The sequence below is a fragment of the Schistocerca nitens genome, chromosome 5 (genome assembly GCF_023898315.1).
Source record: "Schistocerca nitens isolate TAMUIC-IGC-003100 chromosome 5, iqSchNite1.1, whole genome shotgun sequence".
NCBI classification, from domain to species: Eukaryota; Metazoa; Arthropoda; class Insecta; order Orthoptera; family Acrididae; genus Schistocerca; species Schistocerca nitens.
Window position 1 is genome coordinate 106,502,916 of NC_064618.1, and position 19,236 is coordinate 106,522,151.

The 19,236-nt window shown below is 42.3% G+C and overlaps 1 protein-coding gene across 1 annotated transcript in view; it reads left to right on the plus strand.

Moving 5' to 3' along the window:
- The window catches only part of LOC126259596 (RNA-binding protein Raly-like), a 418,128-nt gene that overhangs the window by 387,294 nt on the left and 11,598 nt on the right, over window positions 1–19,236 (plus strand). The window contains exon 9 of the mRNA XM_049956505.1: window positions 9,335–9,598. Within this exon, the coding sequence (XP_049812462.1) occupies window positions 9,335–9,598 (264 nt within the window). The remainder of the gene's footprint in view (window positions 1–9,334; window positions 9,599–19,236) is intronic.

Consider the following 19,236-nt stretch of genomic DNA (forward strand, 5'->3'; position numbering starts at 1 on the left):
CAATCACGATTTTCATACCTCTGTCCCGAATTTTTTCTAAAGTAATTCGCGACACACATTTGTCCTGTATTTTAACAATTACGAAACGATTTATCCAGCATTATGCGTTCATTTCACCTGTATCGGTATGCTGTTACTGAGACTGTATTTTCCCAAAAGAGTAATGTATGGAGCACTGAGAAAACAGAATTTGTTGTAGGAAATACGAAATCAATGTTAGTGACTGGCGTTATGATGAAACTTGGGTCGAATGTTTTTATAATGATGATGAAGAATACAGGCAGGCTCAAGAAAATTTGCAGCACTGATGAATACAGCATGTCTTCTCGCACTCCATCATCTTAGAAGGCACTAATAAAATATAAATTAATGTACTATTTGTAACAAAGTGGTAGTTTGCATTTGTTTCGTTAAATTTAGACGTTATTTGCAGTGTCAAAATTTTTTTAATGTGTCCCGAATTTGGACGTAGAAAATATGGTCACCTTAACACACTGAACCCTGTTAAGCGGCTACTAGAGCCGTAGGTATTTATGAACATTGTGCCGAAAACCGCACTTTTCTAGCCATCCCCATTCTGAAATACAGGGTGTTACAAAAAGGTACAGCCAAACTTTCAGGAAACATTGCTCACACACAAATAAAGAAAAGATGTTATGTGGACATGTGCCCGGAAACGCTTAATTTCCATGTTAGAGCTCATTTTAGTTTCGTCAGTATGTACTGTACTTCCTCGATTCACCGCCATGATTTCATACGGGATACTCTACCTGTGTTGCTAGAACATGTGCCTTTACAAGTATGATACAACATGTGGTTCATGCACGATGGAGCTTCTGCACATTTCAGTCGAAGTGTTCGTACGCTTCTCAACAACAGATTCGGTGACCGATGGATTGGTAGAGGCGGGCCAATTCCATGGCCTCCACGTTCTCCTGACCACAACCCTCTTGACTTTCATTTATGGGGGCATTTGGAAGCTCTTGTCTACGCAACCCCGGTACCAAATGTAGAGACTCTTCGTGCTCGTATTGTGGACGGCTGTGAAACAATACGCCATTCTCCAGGGCTGCATCAGCGCATCAGGGATTCCATGCGACGGAGGGTGGATGCATGTATCCTCGCTAACGGAGGACATTTTGAACATTTCCTGTAACAAAGTGTTTGAAGTCACGCTGGTACGTTCTGTTGCTGTGTGTTTCCATTCCATGATTAATGTGATTTGAAGAGAAGTAATAAAATAAGCTCTAACATGGAAAGTAAGCGGCCGGCCGGAGTGGCCGAGCGGTTCTAGGCGCTACAGTCTGGAACCGCGCGACCGCTACGGTCGCAGGTTCGAATCCTGCCTCGGGCATGGATGTGTGTGATGTCCTTAGGTTAGTTAGGTTTAAGTAGTTCTAAGTTCTAGGGGACTGATGACCTCAGAAGTTAAGTCCCATAGTGCTCAGAGCCATTTGAACCATTTTTTGGAAAGTAAGCGTTTCCGGACACATGTCCACATAACATATTTTCTTTCTTTGTGTGTGAGGAATGTTTCCTGAAAGTTTGGCCGTACCTTTTTGTAACACCCTGTATATATGATCAAAGTTGTAAAGTCGATTTTGGAACACCCTGTATTTTCCATGCTTCTTTGAGACAGTGAGAAGCCGCTGATAAAGGGCGATCGCATACACCGCGAAGTCGTCCCGCCCGCCAGACAACTGAATGTCTTAAATGTCATTTGCCTTCTACTAATTGAGCTGTATAAAACTCATTTCATTTACGTTCATATTCCTTACTGCAAATTAATACGACATCTGAACGTGAACGTCTTTGTAATGAGCTTTCACAAATCCTTGTGACTGTCATGTTGGTGTGTATCTGGTGGTCGGATGGAGCGTGCGCCCGCTGGCGTTGTCGGCTCGAACATGGCAAGCGAGAAAATATTCCCTCCCCCTCTTACGTCCCCGCTCCCCACGCAACGTCCTGGCCATGGACCAATTTATCGTCTACAGCCTGTGTGTGTGTCCGGGGAAAATAATTCGATTTGACCCACATCTCCGGAGTTTTCGAAGATTTGTCTGGGGTCGGCAATTAAGTGATGACAGGCCTACCCCAGCGATACGGCAGGTTAATTAGTTTCGCGTTAATGACACCTGGAACAATTTAATCCACAACAATACATGACTCAGTTTTAAATGATGAAAAGAAAAATTACTCCATTCAGTACATAATAAAATTAACTTGTAAACTACTTATATTAACTTCGGCATATCCCTGAGATACATCTCCTGTTAGGACCACCCGCTGTCAGTATAATATAGCACGGCTTTAGTTCAACGAATTAAATTAATGCAGGCTAGTTTCACTCAGATGAATGAATGGATAGAGCGGTCATGTACAACACTAAAGAATGGATAGTTAAAAGAATGAACACAACGGTCAACCGACCGAAAAATTACTGGTTGTTTCACTTGAAAATAAAGATAGAATGAATAATCCAGTCAGTATCCAAAGCTACATCGGTGTCGAATCTTTTTATTCGATTGCTACCACTGACTGCTTTCACTAGAGAAAATAAGTGAATAATAATCCTACCGACAGGTAAAACTACAACCGACTGACATAATTATTTTCATTGGGTTGCTCCCACATTTTGGTTTCCTTTAAAAGAGTGAATGAGTAGTCCGACAAACTGAATAGATCGTTTTCATTCGGTTGCTACCCCAGACTGGTTTCCCAAAAGAATGAATGAATAATTCAACCGATACAGATCACGCTGGATACGGTGGCCGATGCGCGGTGACAGGTTTTTGTCCAAAGAGCTGGGCTAGTTCATCCGTTTGTTCAAAGGAGAGGCCGACAAGTGTTTGCCACCTTTCGGCCGGTCGACGATGACGTAGTCGCCGCGTACGACGTGCAGTCTTTCTCAGTAGTTGATGAAGATTAAATCCCATACTCTGTGACAGAGCGTAGGGGAAGGATGCGGGAGACCCACACCGCCGTACTAGGCAAAGTCCTAATGGAGGTGGTTTGCCATTGCCTTCCTGCGACTGTAATGGGGATGAATGATGATGATAAAGACGACACAACAACACCCAGTCATCATGAGGCAGGGAAAATGCCTGAGCCCCGTCAGATTCAGTAAGATGTGCCCATCATTTCCTAAATGATCACAGTTATTGTGATATTTACGTGGAATTAAGACACTGCGCGAAATTCGAAAAAGTTTTCAATGAAAAGAAGTGGTCGTAAATAATTTCCATCTGGTGCATATTACATAATATGTTGCTGCGTATGAAATGTAGCTAACACGTTGAATTTTTCTTTAGACTCTCACCAGTCTCGAGAGAATCGATCTGATGTAGTGCACTCATTTGCGATCGCACTGAGCCAGCGATAAAGCCAGAATGAAATAGCCACAACATTCCTCTTACTTCATAAACGATTTGAGATATCGGAATGAGATTTTCGCAAATAATAGCCTACAAAGAGGAAAGTATTTTGCCGTATGGTTATTATGCAATACTTCATTGTCTACCGTGTTATTCCAATAACTACAGAATTTTCCGATGAAAGAATAAAATTTGTAATGGTCTTAGATAGCTAGTGAAAGAAAAAAATTTTGTGGGTTTTGGAAAGAGATAAATGAAGTCATTAAATGTTTATTTTGTATCGAGGATGTTCTTCTTATAAGATACTGGCCTTACTTCTCCTCCATTCCTCACTTAACAACTTAATAAACCACAGTTTCAGAATTCTCTCGCAATTGCGTCTGCACAACATGTTAGTGAGGTGAGTTGTGTAAATTCGGGTGAGTTTTGACAAAAGAAACAAATTTTAACGTGGCAGGAAGAGAAATATGTTAGTTTTACTCAAAATTCCCCACTCGTGACTCTTCTCTGAAAGTCACAAATGGTTGAAAACTAGGCGAAAATAAATCTCTTCATTTTCGGTGGAATTCTTTTTAGATATTAACCAAAGAAGAGGTGATATATTTTTGAATGGTCATGCAAGTGTGAGTGTGTAGAACCCCCCCCCCCCCCCACCCCCACCTCCGCGCCACTGCCGCTCTTCCCACGCTTCCCTAGCCGAATGTGCATCATCTAGCCGCCACGGCATTTTGCGCGCACTATACATGTAACTACAACTGAATGAGTGGACTGTTTTCCAACAACTGATGAATCGATTCTTTTCATTCGGTTGTTCCCATCACGAGTGTGCAGTACTAATTTTGTACTATGTTAAATGCGCACTATGCCATTTTTCTAATGCTACTAATGAACTTACAAAGTAATACTGTGACTAAATCGTGTATGTATCGTTCGAAAAAGTAAACTCTAGCATTTACCGCTTTGATGAGTTCATTCACCACTAGGTTATACAGTAGTGGGCACTAAACCGCTGCTTGTGGATATGCTCAGGTGATGTTGATCACTATTTCCTCATTCATCATTGTGCCACCTACTTCTCATACACTCAGCATGTTCTTAATCCACCTGCATGCTGTGGTCTTACTGCCTTGCTCTTTTGCAGCTCAGAACATAGATTTCAAGATTGTATTGCTAAAAGTGCTCTCAGTATCCAGAAAAATGCAGACCAATTGCCTGAAAGTGTAGAGTTCTTTCACAGTCCCAGCAAATTTGTGAAATACTGTTTCACATGGTTAGCCTAGTTGATATGCGTGTCAGTCATCATTTAGAAAGGACAGACTGCTCAGTCTCATATACTTAGTCTTGTTATAATTATTTCGCCCTGGAGAATTGAAAAAACATTCGCTACCCGCCAAGCATTAAAAATGGATGGTTCCTGCTACTAGGTTAAAACCAAACATAGGAGTCTAATTGAACTCTCTCCCGCTTATTGCAGTAGAGGTGAAAAGTTTCTATCTGGGTCTGGTGACTGAACCGTTGAAACGTTCCCACAGTCCAATACATTTCTTCTGTGTCAGATTCCCAGATCTTCTCACATTACATTCACGAATGGTGCTTGAGAACAGTGGTTGTCGTTAAGCCTCCATCACTACGACAGACCTTTGTGAGAGGAAATAATACGGTGGGCAACCTTTCTGGGAACATACACTCTCGTCTTTCAACAGTAAATCTTTCTGTGATGTACAAAATCTCTACTGTGGCGTCTGCCATTGGAGGTGGCTGAGCTGATACGAAACACAAAACGACCCAGTGACAACACTACCGATTTTTGTTGGGTCTTCTCTCTTCTGTTAAACCAAACTGGAGAAGGGTCGTCGCCTGACGGACAATGCTCAAGAATCTGTTAAACGAAGGTTTTGTAAACCACTTCTTTCATTCTTGTGTAGCTTGGTGGCTCAGTTCTTGATTTCCAGATTCACATCTGAAGGGCTGCAGTTCGATCCTCTGTCATTTTTACAATTTTTATGTGCGGCTTTTCTTTTCTTTCACTTTTTGCAATTTACCTTTTGCAAATTTTGATAATTTAAAAATGCAACATATTTGCGAGTACAACATAAACAGTTGACTCTCCCATAAATGGCCGAAGAAGTTAGTTCAAAGGTCGGAGGGAAATCTTCTCGTTAGCATCCTGGTGGATGGTGGTTTCCAATCCAGCCTTCCGGTTGAAGACCTCTCAACCTTCTTTCAAGGATAAATGACATTGCCGTAAGATTATTTCCGTAAATATGTGCCTGGTTCCTGCTTTTCCTATGATTAGTTTTTGTATACTCATTCCACTTCAGGCCTCTGTACGGTTTCTCCTAAGTATATTAGGTCAGCGCTGTTGTCAGTGTCTCATCGGCAATCACATAATTGTACATATCTTCCACTATTTATGTCCAGTATCGGTCGGGCGGCTCCAGACTGTAGCGCCTAAAACCGCTCGGCCACTGCGGCCGGCGTCACTCAATTGATAAATAAGATTTTATCCTCTGAAGACAAGTATGGCTTGGCTTGTACGACCATCGTGACATCTATCGTTTACTTCTCTGTAGCTTCCTACACCCCGAGCAGCGTCTTCCCCATCTTCCCCATCCCCAAGCCACTCTACCGAAACACTGTGCTGTCCCTTTTAAATCAATGTCACTATGTTAATTTTTTCTCGTCTGCCTTTTATCCCAGGTAATACGCTGACGGAAAAACCGCAACACCAAAAAATAATTCATGTAGAGTAATGAAATTTCGGGAATATTTTTCTCTAGGTTACATATTTGACTAACGTTGGAAGATGACAGGTTAATGTAAGCGCGAGATAAATCATTGCAAATGAGAAATGCTGGTACATTAATAAAAGGTGTTGAATGCAAGAGTGAAAACGTGCATGCAGTGTGTTGTATAGATGCCGGATGTCAGTTTGTAGGATGGAGCCCCATGCTTGTTGGTCTTGGTCGGTCACTACTGAGGCGGTGAATGCTGTTTGTGGAGGAGGTTAGAGTTGTCCGCTGATGTCGAATATGTGCTCGATTGGAGACAGATCTGGTTATCGATCAGATCAAGGCAACATATCGACACTCTGTATTAACATGTTGGGTTACAACAGTGGTACGCCGGCGAGCGTTAACCATTTGGAAAATGCCCCCTTGAATGCTGTTTATCAATGGCAGCACAACAGGCCGAATCACCAGATTGACGTATACTTTTGCAGTCAGGGTGTGTGGGATAACAACGAGAGCGCCACTGCTCTCACGCGAAATCGCACCCAAGACCATAACTCCATGTGTCACGTACACAGGTTGGTTGCAAACCCTGAACTGTCCTCCATCTAACCTTCAAATGGCCATCTCTGGCACCGAGGCAGAACCAGCTGTCATCAGAAAAAACAACAAAAATACACCCTGCCTTCCAGTGAATTCTCACTAGACACCCCTGAAGCCCCAAACGGTGGTGATTCGGGGCCAGTGGAATGCATGCTACAGGACGTCTGACTCAGAGCTGTCCTTAAAGTACCGTATGTGTAAGAGTCAATTCGTTGTGTCACTATGGTTCCAAGTGCTGCTCAAATTGCTGCTGCAGATGCAGTACGTTGCAGCAGAGCCATACAGCGAACACGATGGTCTTCCCTCTAGACTGTGCAACGTGACCGCTCGGAGTCCAGTCTTCTCGTGACCGTACGTTCTGGTGACCACCGTTGCCAGCAGTTATGTACGAGGTGCATTCAAGTTCTAAGGCCTCCGATTTTTTTTCTCTAGACTGGAAAGAGATAGAAACATGAGCATTGTTTTAAAATGAGGCCGCGTTCATTGTCAATACGTCTCAGAGATGGCAGCACCGTACAGCAGATGGAATTTTACCGCCAGCGGCGAGAATGAGAACTGTTTTAAATACTTAAAATGGCGACGTTTTCCTTACTTCAAAAGCGTGCAATCATTCGTTTTCTGAATTTGCGTGGTGTGAAACCAATTGAAATTCATCGACAGTTGAAGGAGACATGTGGTGATGGAGTTATGGATGTGTCGAAAGTGCGTTCGTGGGTGCGACAGTTTAATGAAGGCAGAACATCGTGTGACAACAAACCGAAACAACCTCAGCTTCGCACAAGCCGGTCTGATGGCATGATCGAGAAAGTGGAGAGAATTGTTTTGGGGGATCGCCGAATGCCTGTTGAAAATATCGCCTTCATAGTTGGCATTTCTGTGGGTTCTGTGCACACAATCCTGCATGACGACCTGAAAATGCGAAAAGTGTCATCCAGGTGGGTGCCACGAATGCTGACGGACGACCACATGGCTGCCCGTGTGGCATGTTGCCAAGCAATGTTGACGCGCAACGACAGCATGAATGGGACTTTCTTTTCATCGGTTGTGACAATGGATGAGACGTGGATGCCATTTTTTCAATCCACAAACAAAGCGCCAGTCAGCTCAATGGAAGCACACAGATTCACCGCCACCAAAAAAATTTCGGGTAACCGCCAGTACTAAAAAAATGATGGTGTCCATGTTCTGGGACAGCGAGGGCGTAATCCTTACCCATTGCGTTCCAAAGGGCACTACGGTAACAGGTGCATCCTACGAAAATGTTTTGAAGAACAAATTCCTTCCTGCACTGCAACAAAAACGTCCGAGAAGGGCTGCGCGTGTGCTGTTTCACCAAGACAACGCACCCGCACATGGAGCTAACGTTACGCAACAGTTTCTTCGTGATAACAACTTTGAAGTGATTCCTCATGCTCCCTACTCACCTGACCTGGCTCCTAGTGACTTTTGGTTTTTTCCAACAATGAAAGACACTCTCCGTGGCCGCACATTCACCAGCCCTGCTGCTATTGCCTCAGCGATTTTCCAGTGGTCAAAACAGACTCCTAAAGAAGCCTTCGCCGCTGCCATGGAATCATGGCGTCAGCGTTCTGAAAAATGTTTACGTCCGCAGGGCGATTACGTCGAGAAGTAACGCCAGTTTCATCGATTTCGGGTGAGTAGTTAATTAGAAAAAAAATCGGAGATCTTAGAACTTGAATGCACCTCGTACAGTGGCTACATTCCTGCGTAGTCCTTTTGCAATATCGCAGAAGAAATAACCAGCTCCTTGTAGCCCTATTACACGATTTCGTTTAAACCCAGGAGCTGATGTCACCTTAAAGGCATTCTTGACTATCATCAACGCACCACGTCCAATCTAAACGGTAACTAACGGTGACGACCGTTACAGCGTGTATTTAAAGCAAATCTACTAGCGCCACTCTTATGCGACTTGCACAAAATTTGAACAAGGACCATCAGACGACTACCAACTTTCGTTTATGTTGCACAACTTCTTCTTGGTGTGGCGATATTTCTTTCGTCAGTGAATTAACTTGATTTCAGAACAGCTTACTGTATTGGTGAACTGAGGTTTCTGAAACAAATGGCAGCCAGCTGAATACGAGACCCGTACGAGCTGTAGGTAATTAAGATGTGGAGGGGCAGCGTGTCGATAGTCCCAGTTGCAATCCCTGGTTTTATGAATATCAACACCAATGATATGGGATGGATTAATCAATTTTTTGATTACGAGATTTTCACGCTGTGACGTAGTTCTTAATATTATTACTGTAATACTTACACGAATTTTCTAAATGAAAATGACGTATGGAAATTAAAGAAGCTTCATAAAGATTTCAGTTTTGTAATACATGTAATTGTTGGTACGTCATAATTGACCTATTTCGGTCGTAAAAAATCCGGTAAATGGATAAAACGATTTGGTAGAAATGAGTTTTCAGTGGAGCGTTTGTAAAAAAAAAAAAAAAAAGAGGCCGGAGTAGTGAACGTAACGTTTGCGTCGCATCGTCGCATCTTATGAGGAGTGGAAACCTTCCGGAGCCACCTGTTGGGTCTAGCGAATGGCTCAGAAACGACAGTTCTCCTCTTCTGGCCAATTATAACGAGGCAATTTTTTTCCAGGAGAGCAGCTCCCACGCGGGCAATGCCGCGGTGAAGGAAGAGGAGGAGGAGGAGGGGGGCAGCACTCCAGAGGTGGCTGAAGCGCCCCCTCCCACGCAGGCGGCCTGCAACGGCATCGGCGGCAGTGGCGACGGCGGCGGTGACGGGGCAGCGCCGGAGAAGCAGCGGCCGGCGCGCGCGCATGCGCAGAGCCGCGGCGTGGGCGCGGGCACTGCCGGAGGAGCGGCCGAGGGCGCCGACCAAGGGCGCCGGCAGGCCCACGCGGTGAGCTGCCAGCCTCTTACCTCATCCTCGCCTCCTCCGTTGCAGCTCACTCGCCTGCGTGCCCTGTGTTGTCAATAGCAGGACGATGACGTACTCAGAGTGCCTAAAAAGAGTGCAGCACGAACAGAAAATGCAAACCTAGTTACATGTCACTAATACACTACTCGCAATTAAAATTGCTACACCACGAAGATGACGTGCTACAGATGCGAAATTTAAACGACAGAAGAAGATGCTGTGATATGCAAATGATTAGCTTTTCAGAGCGTTCACACAAGGTTGGCGCCGGTGGCGACACCTACAACGTGCTGACATGAGGAAAGTTTCCAACCGATTTCTCATACACAAACAGCAGTTGACCGGCGTTGCCTGGTGAAACGTTGTTGTGATGGCTCGTGTAAAGAGGAGAAATGCGTACCATCAGGTTTCCGACTTTGATAGAGGTCCGATTGTCGCCTATCGCGATTGCTGTTTATCGTATCGTGACATTGATGCTCGCATTGGTCGAGATCCAATGACTGTTAGCAGAATATGGAATCGGTGGGTTCAGGAGGGTAACACGGAACGCCGTGCTTGATCCCAACGGCCTCATATCACTAGCAGTCGAGATGACAGGCATCTTATCTGTATGGCTGTAACGGATCGTGCAGCCACGTCTCGATCCCTGAGTCAGTAGATGAGGACATTTGCAAGACAACAACCATCTGCACCAACAGTTCGACGACGTTTGCAGCAGCATGGACTATCAGCTCGGAGACCATGGCTGCGGTTACCCTTGACACTGCACCATAGACATGAGCGCCCGCGATGGTATACTCAGCGACGAACCTGGGTGCACGAATTGCAAAACGTCATTGTTCGGATGAATACAGGTTCTGTTTACAGCATCATGATGGTCGCATCCGTGTTTGGCGACATCGCGGTGAACGCGCATTCGTCATCGCCATACTTGCGTATCACCTGGCGTGTTGGTATGGGGTGTCATTGGTTACACGTCTCGGTCACGTCTTGTTCACATTGACGGCACTGTGAACAGTGGACGTTGCATTTCAGATGTGTTACGATCCATGGCTCTACCCTTCATTCGATCCCTGCGAAACCCTACATTTCAGCAGGATAATGCACGACCGCATGTTGCAGGTCCTGTACGGGCCTTTCTGGTTACAGAAAATGTTCGACTGCTGCCCTGGCCAGCACGTTCTCCAGATCTCTTACCAATTGAAAACGTCTGGTCAATGGTGGCCGAGCAACTGGCTCGTCACAATACGCCAGTCACTACCCTTGATGAACTGTGGTATCGTGTTAAAGCTACATGGGCAGTTGTACCTGTACTCGCCATCCAAGCTCTTTTTGACTCAGTGCCCAGGCGTATCCAGGCTGTTATTACGGCGAGAGGTGGGTGTTCTGGGTACTGATTTCTCAGGATCTATGCACCCAAATTGCGTGAAAATGTACTCACATGTAAGTTCTAGTGTAATATATTTGTGCAATGAATACCCGTTTATCATCTGCATTTCTTTTTGGTGTAGCAATTTTCATGCCAGTAGTGTAAGTGTACCGTGAAGTCACGTAAGAATTATGTGTCTATTTTTACCTAATTTGAAGTGCTAGAATGGACTATAAAAATATGAGGAAGTAACAGGTTGTGTGGTTACGATATAACGAGATAAATCAAGGTTTTGGTGAACACGTCGTACATATGTATATAGTCGTATATCTTACGCATAAGACAACACAATAGGTATTATCTTACGGATAAGAGAGATCACTCCATACGTAGTTATTGTTTTATGGATAAGACAGATGACTCAACGCATATGTATGAAGTGTTCACCCAAACACTGATTTATCTGATAATGATATATAAATGAATACGCGTAATTAAAGAAAATAAACAACCCGTGACTTCCATGTATTCTTATAGCGTCCATTGTAGCACAAACACAACCTGCAAATTATTGGGCAGTTTTAAAGCTACTACAAAGTGTCAGCGATGGCTTCGTTTCGAAACGCTCCGAAGGAAACTCCAGGATGCTGACCCACGGCCTCACACGTGTAACAATATGTCTCTCCTGACTTCCAATTTGCGCGGTGTGAAACGTCGTTCTGGACACAACCACATAGGTCTAGGCTGTCGCTAAACAATTTGTTCATTATATCATTTCTCCAGGAGTGTTAGTCCTGCAAGTTACATAGGAGAAATTCTCTGAACTTCGGAAGGTAGGAGATAAAGATACTGGCGGAAGAAACTCTATGTGCGCGGTTCGTGAGTTTTGCTTGGGTGTCTCAGTCGGTGAGTGGTGGGTGCCCCAGGGATCAGTATTGGGGCCACTCCTGTTCCTTATTTTTATAAATGATATGCCCTCAGGTATTACGGGTAACTCTAAAATATTTCTGTTTGCTGATGACACTAGCTTGGTAGTAAATGTGCAACGTTGGCTCGGTTTCAAATAGTGCAGTACATGACATAAGTTCATGGTATGTAGAAAATAAACTAACGCTAAATCTCAGTAAGACTCAGTTTTTACAGTTTCTAACACACAATTCAACAAAACCTGACATTTTAATTTCACAGAACGGGCATTGATTTGTGAAACTGAACAGTTCAAATTTCTAGGTGTTCAGATAGATAGTAAGTTGTCGTGGAAAGCCCACGTTCAGGATCTTGTTCAAAGACTTAATACTGCCATTTTTACTGTTCGAACGGTATCAGAAGTGAGTGATCATTGGACACGAAAATTAGTTTGTTTATTTTTATTCGCTTTGGCGTATGGTATTATATTTTAGGTTAACTCTTCCAATTTTAAAAGGATAGTTTTGGCTCAGAAACAGGCGGTTCGGCCAATAAGTGGTGTAAGTTCACGAACCTCTTGTCGACCTCTGTTCACGAGTCTGAGTTTTTTGACATTGGCCTCTCAATATGTATATCCCTTATTGTCGTTTCTTGTTACCAATATTAGCGTATTCCCAATAATAAGCAGCTTTCACTCGGTTAATACTCGGCAGAAATCAAACCTACATTTGGATCGGACTTTCTTAACTCTTGTGCAAAAAGGTGTGCAGTATACTGCTGCATCCATTTTCAATAAGCTGCCACTCGAATTCAAAAAATGTTAGCAGTAATCCACGCGCTTTCCAATCGAAACTGAAGAGTTTCCTCATGAGTATGTAGAGGAATTCCTTGAAAAATTAAGCTGATTCTTATTGTATTGCTGATAGCATTTAGTTAAACTTATGGACTGACATTTTTCAGGTGCATGAACATTTATTTTTATCTGTTATTACTTTTATGTTGTAATTTCATGTACTGACGCGTTCCATGACCTTGGAGATTTGCTCCTCAATTGGACCCTACGGAACTTAACGTGTAAATAGAAAAAAAATAAATAAAAAATTAGATGTTCATACACTTGTGACGCGAGTTGGCTGAGTGCAGTTGTAACAGATAAATATCTTCTAGACACAAGGGAATTAAAGACATTTGCTGCTAGTGATCATTGACTCAAATCAATGAAAAAAGTTGAAAATTTGTGCCGGACCAGGATTCGAAACCGGGTCTCCTTTCTAGGCAGATGCACTCACCACTGCGCCATCCGGACACAGTGTGGTCTTCGGGACTGCGCGGACTACCCTAGCATGTCTCTCGTCAGACCCATGTTCTCAACTTATTCACACACTTTGGGTATAGTGCCCCGTGCACATTATCTTCATCATTCGTGCATTTCGCTGATTCCCGTGTAATTAAGGCGGAAACGGCCATTGGTCTCTTCAGTGCACATGGATACAAAGCTTGAACTCTTTCAGGGATCGGCGAAATGCCACGAATAATGAGATTAATGGGCTACATCAGTAGCGTGTGGATAAGTTGAGAATTCGGATCCGTCGGTACGTGAGTTAGGGTAGTCCGTGCAGTTTCAATGACCACTGTGTCTGTCTGGAGCAGCAGTCTCAACATCTGCCTAGTAAACAGGAGAGCCAGGTTCGAATCCCGGTCGGGAACATATCTTCAAATTTTCCCATTATTTCGAACCAGTTTCCACAGGTAGCTAATGTCTTGCATTCCTTTGTGTCTTGATTAATAGTGACTGCAGAGTAAAGAAATCGGCACCTACACAAATATCCTCTAGTAGTCTTTAAAATTCTGAGTTAAACACTGAAGTTAACATTCTGGAATCTGAACTCTAAATTCTCCACCGGTACCTCATTTGCGGTTCATGATTTCGAGCAACATTCGAAGGCGCGTCAAATATGTCTGTAATCTATTTTATTTCTTATATTTAGACAAGTACTTTCATGAAACATTTGACCGTTATTTTATACAATTTCTTTATTTTCAAGTTTTGGTCAAAGAAATCTGACAAAATATATTTAAATATCGATTGGAATACTTTTTGTTATTAAAAGTATGCAGATCAAGAGAAAGCAGAGAAGTTTGTTTATGCAGTCATCGATAATTTTGTCACTTTATTCGCATAGCTAGTTCGTGAAATGTTTCACTTTTCCCTCAAATCACTAATTAAGTTTTTCTTAATTACGCGACTTAATCAATTAAGTAATTTTTTTAATACTAAACCTTAGGCTGGTCAGTTTGATATCTCATTTCCCGATTTACCATTCTAATCTTGGCTTTGTAATTGTAGTATAAATTTTTCCTCAGTTCACTAAGTATTTGTTAATTGCCCTGATTGATTCCTACCAAGTAAATATTTCTTTCGAAACTAGACATCACGATGGTCAATTTGATACTCCATTTATTCATTTCCCGCTCACTTTGGCTATGAAAATTCATACAAGAATCCATCGTGTAATTTCTAGGGAGCCAAGTTTTCGTTTCTCTCAAACATTTCGGCAATAAATCAATGTTGCGTACTGAGAATAAACGGGCAGAAGGACTCACGTTGTTCAGGTACTTCACTGGCGACTGATCACTGGAACTAGTAGGTGTAGCAACAACATACTTAGCAGTATGTGTCTCTAGCGAGCTAAAATGGAACGATCACTGAAAGAGGTATACAGCAGATATTCAGCACAACAATCCGAAAGAGGAACATGTGGTTTCGGCAGAGGTGTCGTGCGTTACAGTGAAGTTACGAGGGCTTGCTTCGCAAGAATAGTCGGGCACCGTAGTTCAAAATGGTTCAAATGGCTCTGAGCACTATGGGACTTAACATCTGAGGTCATCAGACTTACTACTACTTAAACCTAACTAACCTAAGGACATCACACACATCAATGCCCGAGGCAGGATTCGAACCTGCGACCGTAGCAGTCGCGCGGTTCCGGACTGAGCGCCTAGAACCGCTAGACCACCGCGGCCGGCGGCAACGTAGTAGTTCCTATCACATACATCTAGCGAAACGAGAAAGACGAAGAAATCAGAGAAATTCTGCCCTTGGGGATGGATGTGTTTTTAATACACGAGCCTATTTGGTTATCGACGCATTCACCAAACTCACCTTTTATAGTTCGGCTATTTCATACGTCCAGCTTTTCACGAACAGTTAAGAAATAGTTAGTCAACGCAAAAAACCGTGCCACTTAAGTTACATAGGAACTATTTGGTGTAACACATAGTGCCAAATTTTTTTTTTTTTTACGATGAACAATATCCGTACATCATTACAAGTTCCATTAAAATGGACCGACTCATTGGAAGTGCACGTGGAATGTTCTTGCGCTCGTTGTCAGTCGGAAGCAATGATGGGCAGAGCGACTGCGCTGCTTCGCGGAAAAACTTAGCCATAAAGGCACTGAACAGTAAGAACGTGAACAGCCGACTTCCACTAACTCAACATGTTTAGTAGTTGAGAGCATCGTCGTAATTTCTTTTGTACACAACATCTAAGAGATCGTGTCTTTAGTATACTGCTCATGAGTATCACGGAGTTGGCAGATTTTAATCAGAGAGTAAGGACCTGTTTCTAGGTCGCACTGGTAAAAGCCACAATAAATTTTTCACGAGCAATGTGAACAGTGTCCTTTGTCATTTCGAGGTGGTACCCGCATTATTTACCGTCCTTTTCTAGGAAATCAGTTCTTGATGTGACTGCTTCATAGGTTACGCCACTGAGTGGAGAAACTTGTACATTTTTGTTATTGGAGAACAGAAGTCTCACAGGTTGATAGAAGCTTGTTGTCAAGGAAGGAATGGACGAAGCTTGGCGTCTTGATGACCCATCACTCCTCGAGCTGGAGCATTCTCTCAGCCGGACAGAAATAGTGGGGAACAATATCAGCTGTGATATATTCCAAGGAATTACACCAGGCTTAGCCTTGAACTGTTCATTGAAATTACAGGAAACCATATCGTGAAAAACAAAAGCTTACATGATTTGAGATCCTCTAACCTCCTTAACACTATTGCAGCGCCTTAAATAATGCGCGATCGCCGGTGTTAATATGCGTCAAGTGGCGACGTAGCCCGCCGGGTTAGCCGTGCGGTCTAACGCACGGCTTTCTGGATTGGGAAGTGGAAAATGAGCGTTTGGCGTCATTGGCCGGGAGGCCCCTTACGGGGCAGGTCCGGCCGCCTTGGTGCAGGTCTTCTTACATTCGACGCCACACTGGGCGACCTGCGCGCCGGATGGGGATGAAATGATGATGAAGACAACACAACACCCAATCCCTGAGCGGAGAAAATCCCCGACCCAGCCGGGAATCGAACCCTGGCCCCTTAGGACGGCAGTCCGTCACCTTATGTCGTTAATGCGCCGCGCGGGTTCGGCCGTGTTACATGAAAGTACTCATTAGGGAAACTGAATGTAAGTTTTCCTTGGAACAATCAAAATCGGCCAACACTCGCAGTTGCGCACATCGTCAATGAGAAAGACTGTGGAAGACTTTTCAGTAGATTCCGTGCGTTCTACACTTGGTACTCTGTTTGCAGACTAAATAACACTTAACGAATAATACGATTTTGTGTTAATTTACTGAATATGCGAATGGTATAACACAATACTCATTGAAGAAATTAACGGTTCAGTACACACGATCTGCGGCTCTGGGAATCGATCATGATACCTCAGACATTTACATATCATAATCACTAAAAATAAATAATAATGTCACAGTAATCAAACCTGAAGCGTTATATACTTAAGAGACAGTAATAATTATAGGTAGGTCATTAATTAAAGATACAGAATAAGAAGAAAGGAAAATACTAAGAAAAATTTTTGGTCCTATTTGTCTTGAGGGACTCTGGACATGGCGGAAGACTAACGAGTTATATCAAAAAGTGGAGAAAATCTTAGAAACTTTTCAAGGAAATCGATTAAAATTTTAATGGACGCTAATGGAGTGGCCTAAAGGATTCTCTGCCTTGCCCTGTCAATGGAGATTAGAAACTATTGGATACGTGAAACTGAGCAGAAGAAATGAAGCACGTCAGTAAAATAAGTTCAATCGCTCTCCGTGGCTTGCATAAAGATGTAATGAATGAAATTAATAATAATAATAATAATAATAATAATAATAATAATAATAAAGAGTTACAACTACTGGTTTATATAGGAGCACTCACTACACTAAATATACACACTAGGCAGAGATCAGAACCAACCAACACACAGAAGAAACCCACAAAACCAGCATGGCAACACAGGCTACAGATCAGAATAGAAAAACTGAGAAAAGACATCGGACAGCTAACACAATTTATAAGAAATGAAATATCAGACAAAAAACGAAAAAGGTTTGGTAAAATCTCACAACAAGAAGCGATAGAGCAATTAGATGAAAAGAAGCAGAAATTACAAGCATTGGCCAAACGACTTAGAAGATACAAAAAAAGAGAGAAATAGATGGAAACAAAACCAAACATTCAACACAAACCAAAAGAAATTTTACCAGACAATAGATAACACACATTAAAATAGACAATCCACCAAACATAACAGACATGGAACACTTCTGGAGCAACATATGGTCCAACCCAGTACAACATAACAGACATGCACGGTGGATACAAGCAGAAACAGACACATACAAAATGATACCACAAATGCCTGAAATGATAATTTTGCAACATGGAGTCACCCGAGCAATTAATTCTACGCCCAATTGGAAAGCCCGTGGAAAAGATAAAATAGCAAATTTCTGGCTAAAGAAGTTCACCTCAACACATTCACATCCAACTAAATTATTTAACAGTTACATTGCAGGCCCATACACATTCCCTGATACACATGGAATAACTTATCTGAAACCTAAAGATCAAGCAGACACAGCAAACCCAGCAAACCCAGCAAAATATCGCCCCATAACTTGCCTACCAACAATATACAAAATATTAACTTCAGTCATTCACAGAAATTGATGACACATACAACACTGAACAAAATTATAAATGAAGAACAAAACGGCTGCTGCAAAGGAGCACGAGGATGTAAAGAGCAACTGATAATAGATGAAGAGGTGACATAACAAGCTAAAACTAAACAAAGGTCGCTACACTACGCATACATTGATTACCAAAAAGCTTTTTATAGTGTACCCCACTCATGGTTACTACAAATTTTGGAAATATGTAAAGTGGATCCTAAATTGATACAGTTCCTAAACATAGTAATGAAAAATTGGAAAACCACACTTAATATCCAAACAAATTGAAGTAATATCACATCACAGCCAATACAGATTAAGCATGGAATATACCAAGGAGACTCATTAAGTCCTTTCTGGTTCTGCCTTGCTCTGAACCCACTATCCAACATGCTAAATAATACAAATTATGGATATAATATTACTGGAACATACCCACACAAAATCACACATTTGCTATACATGGATGATCTAAAACTACTGGCAGCAATAAATCAACAACTCAACCAATTACTAAAAATAACAGAAGTATTCAGCAATTATATAAATATGGCTTTTGGAACAGACAAATGTAAGAAAAATAGCATAGTCAAGGGAAAACACACTAAACAAGAAGATTACATATTGGATAACCACAGCGACTGCATAGAAGCGATGGAAAAAACAGATGCCTATAAATATCTAGGATACAGACAAAAAATAGGAATAGATAATACAAATATTAAAGAAGAACTAAAAGAAAAATATAGACAAAGACTAACAAAAATACTGGAAACAGAATTGACAGCAAGAAACAAGACAAAAGCTATAAATACTTATGCTATACCAATATTGACCTATTCATTTGGAATAGTGAAATGGAGTAACACAGACCTAGAAGCACTCAATACACTTCCACGATCACTATGCCACAAATATAGAATACATCACATACATTCAGCAACAGAAAGATTCACATTAAGCAGAAAGGAAGGAGGAAGGGGATTTATCGACATAAAAAACCTACATTATGGACAGGTAGACAATTTAAGAAAATTCTTTATAGAAAGAGCAGAAACTAGCAAAATACACAAAGCAATCACTCATATAAATACATCGGCTACACCATTGCAATTTCATAACCATTTCTACAACTCTTTAGATCACGTAACATCAACAGATACAAAGAAAGTAAATTGGAAAAAGAAAACACTACGTGGCAAGCACTCGTATCATCTAACACAGCCACACATCGATCAAGACGCATCCAACACATGGCTAAGAAAAGGCAATATATACAGTGAGACGGAAGGATTCATGATTGCAATACAGGATCA